We start from the raw sequence: 17,285 nt of genomic DNA, 5'->3' as shown, positions 1-17,285 counted from the left end.
AAACTAAAAGCTAATTATTTTACATGCATTTTGCTTCACGATGATCGAATTCCAAATAGCAGAGAAATAGGCACTTGTGTCATTTCGATGGGTTCTCAAATTTTTTCTGGATATAAGAAATTATTTTGACGAATATCAGAAACAGATATGGTTCCCCACTTTCCCCCGAGTCATCTAGAATTTTTTTATAGGATTTAAAAAAAAAATAGTCAATACCTGACCCAGAAGAAATCTAGAAGAAGGGTTCCTACAAATTCCGCAGCCCGCGGAAGTTTCTTAACATATTAACCGTAATTTTTGTACAGGATATTTACAAACTTGTTAATCGACGGAAAACAACAATAGAAAACGAAAATTATAATACAAAAGCACTCACCTTCGTGGAGCGAAGAGGTGGAAGATATGTCCAAAGAAGGGTCGGTGATCGTAGGGTCAATGTCTAGCAGCGTCAGCGTCGTCAGTGACGTAACCAAGTCTACGACTGTGCTTGTCTGTATTTGCGGTTCATATTCGGTCGTCGAGGTGATGATCTCGCCGTCGCCGGCGGACGCAGTCACCGCGTATACGTGCGTCATCAGGAGCGTCGTAGTCAAAGTGCGAGTCGAAAGTTCCACGGAGGAAAGAACAGTAGTTTTCAAAGGTAGGAGGGGTGCCTCAAACGACTCGTTTAACACGGGAATGGAGGGCTCGTATTCCGGAAGTTCTTGAAAGTTGGGAGTTTCTTCCGTATACTCTTCCTCGTCTTCCACCTCTTCCTCTTCTGTCTCGTCGTTATATTCTATTTCGTAGTCTTCGTTCGATGATAGTTGTTCCGATTCTTCTTCGCCGACGTTTTCGGGCAATTCTTCAGAATTTTTGCGGTCCACCAAATTCTCCTCAGTATTACCTTCATCTTCATCGGCGTCATCGAGGTTTGTGTGTTTATTTCGCAGCTCCAGTTGACTGGGTGCGTTTGTCATGATCTCGTAATGCTCCAAACCGTACATTGTACTCAATTGGGCGACCGCAGAGGTTGAATCGACCCTAGTCGAAGTGCTTTTATTTTTGTTAGGCAAAAGCCGCTTCCTGGTGATCACCACCTTCCTCCTCGGCTTGGTGGCCTGTTGTGCGTGATCTTCAAAACTGTTGCTGTTCGTAAAATTATCCACGTTAGACAGCAAACGTTTCTTCTTCTTAATTTTGACCTTGCGGCGACGCTTGCGTGCCAAAGGTGCTTCCAACGTAGCTTCGTCGTCGGCGACAGTTTCGTTTTTAGTAGCAATAGGTTTCCTTTTGACCAGTTTTTTGATAATTTTGCGTTTAGGATGTACCTCTCGTTTGTCTCTGCCAATTACGGAAGTGCCCCTCGGTTTCGGTGAAGTTTCGACCTCGGCATCATCGGGGGCAGCGATACTGCTGAGGTCTTTTACGCTAAAAAATCATCGGACGACTGTCTGATTAAATCTTCCGACGCTTTGACGTATCGAATCTCGCGTTTCTCCGTGGGTTTGACGTTCGTAACGTGTTTAGTGACGTCTCCGATTATGCTCTCTAAGCTTTCGGTTTCTCTCGTGCCTCCCTCCGAAAATTCTATTGTAAAACCTTTAGGTGCAGGCATTACAACGCCGTCCACGTCTTCGACGCGTTCGAACCTTGCCGAGGGCTTAACTGGCACCTCGCGCTTTCTCCGGCCCTCATCGCCGACTGTTACCGTCGATAGAACGGTGCTAAATTCTCCTGGTGTTCTACCCGAAACGTACAGAGTGATAACGCTGGTTTCCTTTGAAGATGGTACCGGCGTTTTTTTATTCTTCCTCTTCATCTCCCTGTAGGTTTCTTCTACAACCAGATCGTTGTGCTCCAAATCTTCCTCAGCCTGCGGCTCCGATACCGTAAAAAGATTGCTCGTGTTCTGAGGTTGCAAAGGTATTTGGTTCGGTATCACTTGCGACTGCAGCTGCTGCTGAAGCAGCGGCAACAGCAGTGTGTTCAGCTGTGTTCCCAGGCCGAAGCCCAGGGCCTGCGTTGGCGTTACAACCACCGTATCTGTTAAGAACTCAGTAGCCGTGACGACCTTGGCGGTGGTATCCAATATGGTCGTCAGTATTTCTTTTCCCCTAAACGTTAAGGGTATCACGGTTTCCAAGGTGCTGGTTACGGTGGTAACATAACTCGTAGTACGGATTTTGTATTCCGTGGTAGGAGTGGCCGCCGCTGGGCTGTTTTGCAATGCCAAAAGAGGATTCTGCGCTAGTCCACCTCCCAAAAGCAACTGAGAGAGCAGAATGTTAGCCAGAGGCGCTTGAGCCGCCAATACGGGCTGTATTGTGTTCACCACTTCTTCGACCCCGTAGGCGGTGCTGGGTATGACGTGCGAAAACGACGTCTTTCTCCCCCTAATATAAGTGGGGGTGTATGTGACGCTCGTCGTAGGCGTCTCGCGCAAAACGAACTGCGTGATTAAGGTGGCACCGTTGTTACCGAAGCTCGTTTTCTCGCTAGAGAGCACCTTCAGCTCCTTGCCGAAGGCGTCGATGCTGGTCGAATACTGTATTGGATTCAACACCTCTGTACTGTATTTGGCCGTTACAATGTTCTTATATTCTGTTATTTTACCATTAACGACGGGAATGGTGGACTCCGTTGGTATTCGATGTGTTATGGTGATCGTGCCATCGAAGCTCGGCAAAACAAAGTTATCGTCCAAGTTCTGATCCGATTGGTGTGGTCTCCTGCTGCCTCTGCTCCTCGTGGTGGTGGTCCTTCTCGCCGAAGATCTGTTATTGGCTCTGGGCGCCGTGGTAGTGGTTCTGGTGGTCGCGCTGCCACGTCTTTTAAAGTTGGATCTGGCAGTAGCGGCGTCCTTCTCCCTCAAAGTAAACTGAGTTCTTCCCGAAGAAGGTTTGCTAGGTGATATCCTCTTCCTAGTCGACGCTTGAGTCGTAGCCTGTGTCGGTGATTTTCGACGCTTGTTTGGCTGGAACCGGCTCCTGTACGCTGGCTTAGGCGTCATTTCCTCTATGATTTCCTCTTCAATCACCGTCGCCGGGGTAGTCCTTCCCGACGGTCTCCGGAATTTCGAGTACGTATCCCTCCTAAACCTCTTCCTGAAGAACGGCTTAATGGACACAGAGTTGAAAGTTTTACCACCTCTTGACGAAGGCGTCGTCGGAGGATTCTCGGTTCGAGTGTTAAACAGCGAGGAGTCGTAATCGGTATCTTCTTCCGACAAAACTTCGCTATCCTCTTCCAAGTCCGGTTCCTCTGGAGACGACGCCGTGGTGGTTGTAAACAAGTTCCTTCTGGGGAATAAATTGTTGGACCTGGAGCGACTTAGTAAACTAGTCGGCCTGGTGGTTCGAGGTTTGGTCGTTGTCGTCGTCGCGACGGCTTTTTTCGTTGATGATTTCGCGGCGGGGGAGGTACGGGGCACGTTAGGTCTTCTGAAGCGCAGCAAGGGGTTATTGCTGCGCCTGGCAGACTCAGTCGTCGATTGCAGCGGCAACGTTGTATCCTCGGTGAACGGAATGTCGGTTGTCAATTCGTTTTCCTCGTCGGGTGGTGCTTCCGATAAAACCTTGGAGCTTGGAGACCTGCTCAGGCCGGGGACTCCGGTCGGCCTGATTCGCTGTCTGTTTAAAGAACTAGCGGACGTCCTAAAACCTCCTCTTCTGGAGCTACCCGAGGATGTGGGCTGAATTCTACTGCTTCCGCTTCTTCTAGCTCCAGCGGTAGGCTTGGAGAACCTGCGGGACCCTGACACCGTGGACGAAACGCTATTGGATCGCCTCGCTCCGAACCTGTTTTGTTTAGAAGCCGGTACCGCGGTCACCGTCGGTGTGAAATCGGACCTGGTGATCGTGGCCGCCGTAGTTTGGCCGGGCTTGCTTCTTTTGGGAGCGAAGGTTGGTCTTTGTCTCGAAGCGAAAGGCCTTATCGCAGGAGTAAAGGTACGCTTCTTCGATTGAAACGATAGTCTCGATTTCGGTTTGTCTTCGTCGTCTTCATCTTCAAGACTTTCTTCATTTATGGAGCCTTCTATGGCGACCGGTGCGGGTGTTATCGTAGCCGTAGCCTCCACGCTTTCTTCCGGAGATTTCGTCGGACTAGGTACGATTTCGTTCACTAAAGTGCTAGGCAATATCTGAGGCAGAAGAAAGCTCGAAGTGCTCTCTATGATTTGCGCGTAACGCCCATCTATGACGGTGCCCAATACCTTCGACCGATACAGCGTGGTCGTTTGGTTTTGCACGATGCTACCCTCTATGAGCCTAACCAAACCGGTTCTGTGCGGGGTCGGTAGATCGGTGCCTAAAGACGACTTCTTTTCCTGGTCCACTGCGAGTGAACTGGTGCTCTCGATCACTTGGGCGTAGAGGTCATCGATGTATGTTCCCACGGCTTGAGTGGTGTAAAAAAGAGTGCTTACGCCGTCAGCGTCCACTATTTTTCCCTGGTTTATGCTTACAATCCCGGTGGGCTTTAGCAAATCTTCCGTCAAAGTGGGTAAAATCAAGGACGTGCTCTCCAAAACTTTAGCATACGAGCCGTTGGTGGTTGTGCCGTTGAACTCCAAAGTGTCTAGTACGGTCGACAACCGGCCAGTCGACTTAATAGTAGTCGAAGATAATTCAATATTTCCAGTGGCGCTCGAGTTGTCATCAGTTTGATTCAACACATTAGTCACAGTCTCCAATCGACTGTTTAAGATAGTCTCGTCTCCGACGTAGGAGGTGGTGTAATACGTGTAGGTAGTGAAGAAGGTGGTAAGCTCGTCGTCGCCTACGGTGGACGGCACTAAGGGTGTCGACAATTCAGAAGGTCCTAGAGTGCCGCTCGGTGAAGCGGTCGGTAGCAAAGCGGCTTCAGTCGACGTTACCGTGGGCGTCACTACATTAGAAATGGTCTCTTCCCTGCTCGTCACTCTGGTTTCACCATCCTTGTACAGGGTGGTCCAATACGTGAATGTGGTGAAATAAGTAACGGGCAAACTCGAATCTTCCGCGCTCAACGTCTCCGTCGGAGTTAGCGTTTGCGTCACCACGTTGGTAACGGTTTCGAGTCTGCTCGCAACGTCGCTGGAAGTCGTGCCGTGGTACATCGTCGTGAAATACGTAAACGTGGTGTAGCTAGTCTGCAGAAGTAGCGTCGGAGAAGGGATGATTTCCGAATCGTTGTTCGATTCTGACACAATCTGGTCATCTACAAGCACATTCCTTTTATCTAAGTTGTCGAGAACGCGTGCGTCACCTTTCGACGTGCTGCTGCGAACCACCGTTGCGACGGTTTCGTAGTCGTTAAGATTAAGGATTTCATTGTCTAGCTTCTGCTCGTTTAACGTATCGTATTTTAGACTCCTGAGTTTGTTCTGAAGTAGAAGCTGTTCCTCGTCTAAGGGTACTTCGTTTCCCAATTTTGTAGGTTGTATCGCGACCCCAACAGATGACGCCAAGCTCGGCGTGACGTAGTTGGTGTAAACTTCTGTCCGATTGGAAATTTCAGTCTCGCCGTCCACGAAGATAGTCGTAAAGTACGTGTAAGTAGTGTAGAAAGTCTTCACGCCGTTAGCGGTCCGTAAGTGCTCGTCGTCGAGAGCTGGGGTTGCTTCTAGTATGTCATCTTCCGATGATTCTTCATCTCGTTCCGACTGAATCCCTGCTAAATCATCGAACGACACCGTCCTAGAAGGTACGATTACGTCGTCTTCGTCATCTAGCAAGCCTGCGACTGCCGGGTCGGTAGAATCGAAGTCCGCATCCAAAGTCGACGTGATTACGTTAGTCGTAACTACAACTCTACTGGCGACCGAGCTGGTACTATCTTGGAAGTACGTTGTCAGATACGTGTACGTCGTATACAACGTTTTAAATATCAACTGAATTTCGTCGCCTTCTTCGGTGGTAGCTTCGGTCGCCTCCGGTTCAGACTCCGTCACGTGACGCGTTTCGGTCGTCACTTCCTGAGGAGTGGTCGCGTCTTCCCGACCAGTTGTGAGTTCATCTTTAGGAGTCGTAGGAGTTGTTTGAACGTCATATTCTATCTCTGTGGTGGTGAAGATTTGCTCTGTCGTTGTCTTACTCTCCTCCGTGGTCATTACTGCAACAGACGCTTCGTTACAGTGCGAATTTACCACAGTGGATACTACGATATTAGATTTTATCGAAGTCGATGTGGTTTCTTCCCCGGGGATGAAAAAAGTCGTCAAATACGTCAGCGTTTTATACGTGGTGGAAGGAATGACGATCTTGCCATCTGTACAGACATCGTCGTCTGCAGGTTTTTCGGTATCGATTTCGTTCTGTGGAGTAGTCTCTAGTTCCCTATCGGTAACCGTTGTGACTTCCTCTGTAGTGGATTCCTCCTCTTGCTCGGTAGTAGTGATTGGCAATTCCATAGCTGTCGTGCTCTCGGGATGCCGAGTTGTACTCGGTTCGAGCTCGTCCTCGAAGAATATGGTAGTAGCTCCGCCGGACTTTTGAGGCTCCATCGTAAACTGGTCCATAGGGTCCGCATCGAAGAATATCGTAGAACCGCTGATACTACTCAGCGGTTGCGTCGTTTGACCGGCTAAAGCTTGAAGTGAAGCTAGGATTTTAGCTATGTCTTCGTCAGATGGGGTTGAAAGCATTGCAGGTTGAGTTTCAGATGGCTGTATTATATCTGGAGTAAACGTAATGCCGCTTTCCTGTTGCTGCTCATGTGCTAACACAGAGAATTTGGCATTTAGATCTATAGGTTCGTCTGGCAGCTGGCTTTTTCCATTTCTATCTTTCTTGTCGATAACCATGGTCGATTTCAAATCGAATTTATGACTTTCTGATGTGTGAGTAGACAGTGGCGGATTCTGAGAGACAAACGTTTCCAGTTTTGTGTTTAGGGAAATCTCCTTAACTTCTTCGGTAGCTGTCGATTCTATCTGAACTGAAGTGGGTTTAATAGTGGGCTCTACGGATATCTTCGTCACGTCAGCTACGTTTTGAGGCACTTCGGCAGTGTGAGGAGTGAACACGATAACGGTATTCGCGACAGTGGTAGTGAAATCGGCGAAACCTGAGTAAGTGACAGTTTCCAGTTCCTTAGGGTTGGGCTTAACGAGGCCGGCTTTGAACAAGAGCTTCGCCTTGCGATCTTTAGAAGTCGTAAGTTTGGTTCTTTCGGTCCGGGCGTCAAAATCAGGCAGGTCGCCCAAAAAAGAGAACCCCGAAGGAGAAAACTCATTCCTCACCGTGAAAGTGGGCAAATTTTCCCACGCAGTAACTTTGGAAGGTCCGAAACTATTGGGCAAAGTATCCTTGTGAGGGATGACGTTCTCGTTGGCGTTTATTTTGAACACTTTGTTCGTCTCTCGATCGTAAGGTATTCTGGCGTTATTAGACGGTTGTTCTTTGAGGATTTCTTCGGAGTCCCGGGAATGGGAAACAGTAGGGAACACATAAACAGCATCGGGGGCATTAGGCGAGATATAGTCCAGGTTTCTGACATTGGCAGGCGTTGATTTATCATCAAGCGTCCACTTATTGTTGTTGTGTGATTTCGTCGGGCCGTCGTACAGTACCCTCGAGCTTTTGGTCAGTAAGTGGGCGTACAGTCGTCCGTTGTCTAAAGTGGTACCGAGTACTTGGGTGGCGTACTCTGTGGTGACGCCGTCTTGGATGAAAGTACGCGCGGTGGACGTGATTAAGCCTAATTCAGGTTTTACGCTCAGAAATCTCCCGATGGACGACTTGCCGTGGTTGTCCACTAGAAGAACGGTAGTGACATCTACGGAACAGAAATCGCCGATAAAGATGGAAGGGAGGGGAAAATGATTTTAAAGTTTTTTAGCCAAAGGTAGGTTAAGCCTAGGTTTTTTGGGTTTGCGTAAAATGCTAGAAGCGTGTCGCAGGTACGCGAATAATATTCATTTGGTATTTGGAATGTCCAGCATATTATTTCGTTTTCCGATTTTTTAGGAAATTTCTCAGTAGGTTCGTTAAGTTTTCTTCTATACCATACTCTATTCCTATGCATTTCAATAGTTTCTTAGATATACAATATAAAATTCATGGTTATTTCAAATACGAGTCCCTGTATGGTGTGGGGCATGATTTAACTCTAGATCGTTTTTCAGATGAAATTTTGAATTAAAGTATTTCAATCCAATTGTTAGAAATAAAAGTCATTAGTTGGATAAAAATTTATTTTTTTAAAGTTAGATATTTTTTTGTATTACAAATAAACTTTGGTTCTGGATAAAAAATTTGTATGCCTTGCAACAATGTAAATCAAAGTTGTTGTTTATTAAATGTTCGTTGTTAGTAATTTCTTTCATCTCGGCATCTTAGGTCATTTATCGAAAGAAATGTCTCCTTAGAAGCAGGAGTAGAGAACAAAAATGCAGAATCGATTTTTTCTATATTAACTTCGCATTGTTCCTCTAAACGCACATTTTTAATAATAGAAACACATTCACTAAACAGAATCTGCTTATTAAAGTTCTTATCTTGTATGCATGACCAATTATGTTCACTATAATCAAACCATTTGTCTAGGTAAATCAAACTTGGTTCAATTAACAATACAAAATTATTTATTAATTTTTTATGCACTCAAGAAAAACTGGATAATAAGTTTTTCATCATCTTTATAATTTTACATCCAAAAAACATATCTTGTTTAGGATATTTCCAAAGTTGTGTAGTCGTTAGCTAATATCTTTTTATATGTAACATATAACATATAAAATTCAAATATATTCAATACAGATTTTAAAATGTGAGGGACCGTTGTGGTTATTATTCAGAATCAAAATAATTTTTTATTGGTATTAAATTGAGCAGCATGTAATTAACGCAAATAAAAAATATAAAATGTTTAACCTTTTTGGTATATCAAGAAACAAAAAAAAATATTTACTGCCGCAAAATACTAAACCAGGCAACCGGCAATACACCGGAAGTTCAAGTGTTCAGATTATATCATTTTATTTCAAAAATGAGATTTTAGTTTTATTTGTGTTTATGTTTGTGTTTATGTTTGATGGAAAAATACAGTATTGTGCAAACTAATTTTTAAATAGTACAAACGGTACGCTAAGCTGGAAGATAGAGTACTATATAATATAGTAACGTTGACAATGTTGTTATTTCGTGTTTTCCATCAATCAATCGATCCAGGTTACATTAAAATAATATAACAAGAAAAAGAAAATCTTTGAAAATAGGTATGCGGAAAACAAAATATAAAAAAAAAACATTTTTTTTTAATCTCATCAAATAATAAACGATCTGCGTTTTTAAATTCTTCGTTGCCACTATTGTGCTCGGCTGTACCGCATAAGCACATATTAACAGTTCTAAATGGGCGGTGTTTCCGATAATATCACATTTAAAATTTACGGTTTCAGGTGATCTAAGTGGTGATCTAAGAGTCTCCTAGCTAATTCGAAGTGAATAAACCAAAAATATGTCAAACTTTCTCTAAATCGATGCTAACTAGACAGAGCTTTCGGTTGCGATTAATGGAAAATACGAAATAAAAGTTTTGCATCACATCATGCAATGAGATACAAAGCAATGGACCCTGCACGCGACAAATGTATGCTCGATAGTAATTTCGAATCGGCGATTCTTATGTTTCCGTTTACCATACATACGAAAATGATTAAAAGGTGCGTTGGTTAAAATTTTTTAATTATTCAAGATATTTAAGAAGCCGTTCGAATTAGGCATAGAGAAACCAGAAGGAACCTGAAATTGTCTCATAAATCAAAAGTGGATTGATATTCACAATTGTTCGATAGAATAAACCTTTTTATGGAGATATTAGACTCCCGCAATGGCAAATTTGTACTTTATAAAACCACTTTTTCCGATTACACACTTCTCACAAATTCTACTGTGTGCGTGACATTTGTTATACAGTAGGGAACTTAAACGTCCAAATCCAGTTCAAAATATACAAAGACAACGATTGTTCGGTGATCGATGTCAGAATAAAAGCGATAATATTGGAAGGCGCGGTATGGCTATGTACAATACACAACACTATAATAATTTCATGAAGTTATCTGGTGACTATATACAATTAATCGACGAGGTGACTCCTGTATTATTATGCAAATTTTGATATTTACAAATACAGCACTGTTTACTACGGGATGACACCTTATCTCAGAACTGCAAGAAATATCGAAACAGCTAACGACAGAAGATGTTCGGATGGTAAATAGTGAATATGTCAAAAAATTAATCTCGTGAAAATAATCATATTAAACTAATGAAAATATGTCTTGATTCAACGATAGACGTACTGTACTGTATTCTACTGTACTGAACTGTGCAGACACAATTCCTTGAAAGATCTGAGCAGGCCAGAAAGGACAGAGACGCACCGACAGAATAGGAAAAAAAGTTTTTGTAATAAGCTCTCCTTTTGCCGCAGTTAAGTTTCAAGAACAATTTTTGGGTATAGCTTAGAGCATCCAAAAAATAATGTCTAATATAAAAGGAGTAGAAGGCGAAATTTCTGAGAATTTCTTGAAATATTAGCCAATGTTTCTGATAGGGCGAAAGGTAAATCTTGTTCAGTTGGATGTTTTAACTCATCCCAAGTATCTGCCTATAAAAAGGCAGCAGCAAAACTTATAATTTCATCAAACCAAATATACAGGGTGTTCTATTTATAATAAGAAAATTGTTACTTCTCCACGGAAATAGAAACTAAATAGAGACAAGATTAATATGGCATTTTCGGGATGCAAGATGTTTTTGAAAAGGTTGCATTTTGAGAGACCCTCGTATCTCCCTTATCCTTAAACATATCGAGAATGTAAAATAATATTTTTATATATTTTTCCCTGGAATGCAGCGATGTACAATTTTGGCTATATATTTACTATTTGTTGTAGTTGTCGACGAAGTTTATGTTTTTTTAATGGAACCCCGACTTGCCTTTTTTATCTTTTTAAATATAAATAATAGTATACACTTTTCCTCAAAAACACGCAAATAAATGATAATTTTTATGGTCCACCGTTTATGACAAAAAAAACAAATAAGTGTAAAATATTTCTGGATCGACCTTTGCTTTATAAAACAGTTTTTTCTTTTTTTTTAACTTTTCCTATTTTTTTTATCCGAAGTTCCATTTTGTGCTTAGTAAGTACCCAGAAAAAATATATTTGTTCGTTTAAACATACCACAAAAAGAACAGGAAAAGAACAGATATTTAAGGAGATATCGAAGCAACACCTCCGTCTTCAAGGTGGAAAATTCAGAACATAATTGGAGTGCCAAAAACTGACGCTCTGAGGACATTGAGTACTATATTTTATAGTGGTATTTGCAGCAAGCAGATAATTATGACAACTGGCGTACGAGAAATTAGCATATATAACTTTTGCAACGACACAAGGAGTTTGGTACCACTCAAGTTTATAAGGTCTTTGAACTAGATCTTCCTCTTCGAGGAAGTTCGGCCAGAACTACTCGAAAATATTCTATTACCCCAATATAATGCTGTTTACCAAGAAAAAGATTGTGTTGCAAGTCATAACATGTTGTTAAGGGCATTTCCTTCAATTTTTCTTATTATAAAATTTAGTGGCATAATGTGCATACACTATTACATATTTTTGAAAAGGTGAAAAAAGACCCAATTTTATAGTCAATAAATATACAGAGTGTTCTATTTAAAAAAACAACATTAGTTTGGTTTAGAACCCAATGTTAGTAAGTATGAAACTTTACCTAAACCACTGCAAAATGCAACATTTTTATAAATGTCCTGTATTCTAAAAACTAAAAGGGTGAAAACATTGTTAACTGTATCTTTAACGTTACGAAAAATATCACACTGTGGCGAATATCGTAACTTTCTATATACAAAAATAACGAAGATACCCACCAAAATGGGATAATACGCTGCAATTCCGGAATAAAACGTCAACCTAGCTAACAAGAAAGTACTACTAGGCAATGAGGAAACTGCATATCATGATTAATAACTGCTGCAAAATATACGTACAGTATATATAAATGCTATTTTGGAGGTAATGACGTTATCGACACCGAAAGTGCGGGCTAGAATATAACAAGTTTCATTTGTTATTGCCACCAATTGAACGTAAGTTTTATAAATGCCTATATTATGCCTAGATATACTCCTACAATCACAACTAGTCAAGACAACAAGAAAAGTAATACAAATAATATAATATAAAAAATAATTCAGGATTTAAAGTTTGCTAGTAGATAGACCAAAGGCAGGAATCGATATTACAAATGCTGGAAATACGTTTTTTTTATTCGGATATTTCTGTGAGAATAACAATATTGACGAACACCTGATGTTTAGTTTAATTTTTCAAACTGTGTCTAGTGGTTTCCGTATAAATACAGAGCTTTTTACAAAATTCTGTTTCGAAACTGCTAAAAAGTACGTTGAGTTATAACATGCTAAAGATTCTTTTCCATAGCTCTGAAATCATATCATATTACAATCATGAAATGAGTGAAGAAGTTAAAAAATTTTAAAACAAAACATACCATCCTCTAATATCGAATTTAAAAAAGAATTCTGTAAAAAATTGTGACAGTTTCAAGAAACAACTATTGGCAGCTATTAGTAAGATTTAAATTTTTTCTGTAGGGGTAGATGTAGGTAACAAATTGCAAACCTTTTTCACAATTTTTGCATTAGTTCTTGTTACTAATAACGAAAGGTTTCTACGGTCCACTAACGAGTGAAAAGAATAATAAGATACCTTTAGTAACATTTTGCTTTTTTCTGATATTCGAATTAGTGCCGTTAATTTATTACTATTAATTAAAAAAATAAATTATTATATATTAAATTCAAAATTAAAAAATGCCAGGAAACGATTGCATTGAACCATAAAGTTTCCTATCCATAAAATCACCCCGCCATTTCGTCGACATCGATAATAATTTTTGCACCCTGTCAAAATTACGTTAAAATGCGTTACGTAATAACGGCAAATAGAAAGCGTTCGTGCTCTGCGGTTATTATTTATTCGTTAGTAATAGTTTGAGAATCTCGAATGCCCTTGACATTTCGTCAGACATTTTTCTTTGCATTCCTTCGATACGGCAACTAATTGGAAAAGCGTTTTATCAAGCGTTTACATCGGCGTCGCCTACGTAATGGCGGTTTCTTCGAAAAAACAAGTCTCCATTTCTCAATTATTTGAAAATGTAAAGTATCCGACTGAAAAGGCTGAAATCCAACGCCATTTTTGAAGTAAACCGACAGAATCGCAATATCCCTGACGAAAGTCAAAATCGACACATCTTCATTAAAAATTTTCTTTCGGTGAAGTTCGGATTCTCTTAATTACTTGTTTTACACTGACAATTCATGAACTAAAACATACTGCCAGTTACAAGGACAACGTAAATAGCCCAAAATGAGCCCTTTTCGCCAATTCCAAGTTTGACAAAATACGTACTTCTATGTCTATATAACTTTTGAGATATTGGCTCACAAAGAAAATAATAACTAGTACTGTAAATATACTAAAATTTCATTAAATTCTGGTGAAGTCCATGAAATCCTAAATTTGATGGAACCAAGAACGAACCAGAAAAATACGAATAAGGAGCACTATGTGAAGACCCATAAAACTAATTGGTGCAAAATCAAAGCTTAGAAAATGATGTACCGAAGAGAACCTACAAAACTGACGGAATGTAATTCTGTCAATCTGGTTCAATAGGAATAGGAATAGAGAACCTACAAACAAAAATTAAAGTCGAAAGTTGTAAAAGCAATCAAAGAAGCAAACAACAATCAAGCACCTAGATAGAATCCTCGACGAACCGTTCAAGTTGTTGGATGACGAGATCATCACATACCTTACATTATTTTTTTACGAAATGTACAACGGTCAAATCTCAGAATACTGGTTAAAATGATCACTTCGAGCGGTAAATTTGCACAGGAACAACGGCATTGTAATGGTGAGCTTTCCACCCCACTCAATTCACCGACCCCAACCATTGGGGGATTTTTGGCCATATGAAAGCATATTATAGTCAAGCTTGCGAAAATTTTATGATCACCAATCCAGGAAAAGTGATAACAAATCAGGAGGTAGCAAAATTGTTCGGTATAGCATATTTAAAACCAGCTATAATTAGAACAACAGTAAACAGCTTTCAAAAATGTGGAATCGAGCCACTCAACACTGAAGTCGTAAGTCTAATGTTGATTTTGCAACTTCCAATATCACTTCTTAATAGAATCCAGTAGATGTCCACCAAATAAAGAAAAAATGTCTAAAACTTATGTAGAGGAAGTTATAGCTGAAATACAAAACAACTTAACAACGGCTTCTGAATCAGAATGTTCTAATATTCTCTTACTAACATTAGGCCACTCTTCAGTCTACCAATGTTTCGTCGACCATGGCCAAGATGCCGTCAGAATATTTAGACAACTGGTAAAAAAGAAACAAGTTAAGCGTTCGGTTTTTCATTACAAACGGTGAAATTAGAACGTGTGAATGTAAAATCATTAAAGACGGTAGAACCAAAGCCTGAGATTTTCCTGGGTGTATGGATCAATTCCAACACCCTCCTATCGAGTTATATAGTCAATTTGATCGAGAAACTGGATTTAATTGTGACTATTGTCTCTACATGTGCGTTATATTACTCCACAATGTTTTTTCTTGTTATTAAAGTAAATAGGAATATTTTACAATATGTTTATACGATATATACCTTAAGGTCGCCACCCCACCCCAATCCCCCCTATTCAAAATGATGAAGTCAGAAAGAGAACTGTTAAGAATTGTAAAAATTAGATGAACAGAATACATTGGGCATATTATCAGTACTATATGCTTCATCTCATCATTCAAGGTAGAATAGGGAGAAAATGATGGATTGCTCGTTCATTTTCTCATGGATTTTTGTAGGTCCGCGAACCAACTTCATGAATTAATTCACAAATAAACTGTCATTACAAAACTAGTATTAGTTTATCCGTAGCATTATATTACACGTTTTCCACACAGATAGTATGGCTTTGGACAAAATCCGCGTCTACCTATTTTTTTTACATGCGAAAAATTATTATTCACTTTACGGTGGATCTGCAAGACCCAGAAGAATGTTAGTTTAATTTGACGATAGCCTAACGATACAGAAGTCTTGAATTAGTTTTAAAAATATTATCAATATTACCTTTGTTTTCTTCTCTTCGTCTTCTCGGCGGCGGATTGACATAACCTAAACCTGAAATAAAAATATTGTGTTAGTAGAAACGTAAACGTAGAAAACTCGTATTAACTGTCTATTGACGGCGTCCTAGATACAAATAAATCGATGGCTCACTCTTATTCCTTACTTTTTTCAAGTTCTCTGATTGGCGTTAACAAACTCGTAAAAGTATTGAACTTGTGGGAAGTTCATCAGAATTTCTCTAACCATAAACTCGCGGGACAGTCAATTTTAATTTTCATCCAAAAATATTAAAAACTGCTCATTAAACTACCATCAGGACAAGCAAATTTTTTGAAAACTGGGTAATAGCTTATAATAATGCTAATTACTTTAGGTAAAAAAGTACCAAAGATATACAGCACAAAAAGAGAGGTCGTAAGAGTTTCTTAATTAGAATGACCTTTATTTTGCAAGAAAACTTGCAAATTGGCAAAAAATATATTTGCAAGAAAATAGCTAAGTTTTAAGAACTAAATCGTATTAAAAATGATACCTCTTAGACTACCACTCTATCACTGGGATTGGAATACCCTCAAAATAATATGGATCGAATTAAAGAACAAAGTTGTGTAATATAATATGTGATTTAATACCAGAGAGCAGTTCAAGAGAATTATGAATAATTAATTATATACATGGATTATAGCGATAGCACTGACGACTAATTTTATTTAATATCTATTTATGATTTATATAGTTACAATTATACAGTACGCAATACAACACAATGTATTCTTACATTTTGTGTATCAATTTTCTTAATACTACCATCACCAATGACCAGATGAAAATATTAATAGCATTATTACAGTCATGGCTGTTTATCGTGTGTCGAACTATACCTGAACCACGTGATTATCACTCATTCTTACAAGTCGCGTTGTTTTTCTTTCTTGGCGTAAAGAATCGAAACTGACAATAAAACGCAAACAAAGGCAAAAGTTACGATTGCTATGGTAATGAAGCGACGAATTTAAAAAAATATATTTTTTTTACCTCTGTAACAGTTTCATTAAGTAATTTCTAAAATAGGTACCGTAAAACAGTTCTACCGATATTAGCTAGTTATTACCTTAAATATCACACCACGCGTCGTCCTCCAATTAGAAGAAAACCAGTCTTCCAGAGAGTGTAAAATCAAAGTATGCAAACCAGACAACCAGCGTTTCAACCCTCGATTTGTCGACATTTGAGTGTATGGGGGCATGGGAGTGGTATGGCGGATTGAGGGAAATATTACAGATCATTATGATACTCAGTATTTTTCAACAAGACAACTGTTCTGTGCGTATTGCAAACATCGTTACACAATGGCTCCAAAATGCCGACATTGAAACGTTGCCATGCCAAAGTAACAGTCCTGAATAAAAAATTGAATGCCCCAAAACAGCGAGAAGCTAGGGCAAGGTGACTTCCTGACTAGGAAGTATGGAAAGAATTGTAGCTTGAAGAAAACCTCATAAAGCCTTTCATGACCATGAGCCGGAGCTGTGATTGATGCGGATGGAGATTACACAAAATGTAAAAAGTGTTTCTTCTTATCCCGTTTATGTTCTGCATTTACATAAACCAAATTTTTTAAGTTGTTTATTTAAAAGTAGCAAATTATCTTCCTATTTTTAGAATAAATCAAAGTTGAGTCTGCTTAGCTTAGACGTTTTTTAATGATAAAACTTGCGAGAATAACCAATGATAAACAATAAAATTGAATAAAATACTGAATACTGTAATACCTATATAACATTAGTGAAATATACATTTTTTTGTAAATTATCTTCAAAAATTTACCATTATTGTTCACAACAATTTCTTTTTTAAATAAACAGTTTTTTTTAAATAAATAGTTGATTAACGTAAGAGTTTAATAATACATTTTATTGTAAGAGATCGATACAATTTTTTTTTTAGTTAGAGGAAAACCGGGTAAGATGACGGAGCGACTAAGATGACTAACTTTCGTTATAAATTCTAAAATGTAATAATTCTTCATCAAACTTATATGGACATCTAGCAATAAGTTTCAGCACTAAATTTTATACTCGCCTTGGCACTGCAGTCTGCAAATCGACAGTTATT

The 17,285-nt window shown here is 39.6% G+C and overlaps 2 protein-coding genes across 4 annotated transcripts in view; both read right to left on the bottom strand.

The window, feature by feature from the left end:
* Positions 1–1,392, bottom strand: part of LOC132698998 (uncharacterized) — a 35,474-nt gene extending 34,082 nt beyond the window's left edge. Inside the window, exon 1 of the mRNA XM_060665374.1 lies at positions 377–1,392. Within this exon, the coding sequence (XP_060521357.1) occupies positions 377–986 (610 nt within the window). The 5' untranslated portion in view covers positions 987–1,392. The remainder of the gene's footprint in view (positions 1–376) is intronic.
* LOC132698999 (mucin-2-like) overlaps positions 1,392–17,285 on the bottom strand; it is a 475,159-nt gene continuing 459,265 nt past the window's right edge. For 2 of the 3 annotated variants that reach the window (XM_060665376.1, XM_060665375.1), the window contains 2 exons: positions 15,171–15,221; positions 1,392–7,740 (listed from right to left, as the gene is read on the bottom strand). In XM_060665376.1, coding sequence (XP_060521359.1) covers positions 1,406–7,740; positions 15,171–15,221 — 6,386 coding nt within the window. In that variant the 3' untranslated portion in view covers positions 1,392–1,405. The remainder of the gene's footprint in view (positions 7,741–15,170; positions 15,222–17,285) is intronic. The other variant, XR_009618457.1, reaches the window with a different exon arrangement.

Source organism: Cylas formicarius, unplaced genomic scaffold (genome assembly GCF_029955315.1).
Source record: "Cylas formicarius isolate icCylForm1 unplaced genomic scaffold, icCylForm1.1 PGA_scaffold_3__17_contigs__length_32017465, whole genome shotgun sequence".
In the NCBI taxonomy this organism is placed as follows: Eukaryota; Metazoa; Arthropoda; class Insecta; order Coleoptera; family Brentidae; genus Cylas; species Cylas formicarius.
Note: the sequence above shows the minus strand (reverse complement) of the source record. Positions and strands in the feature narration are given on the sequence as shown.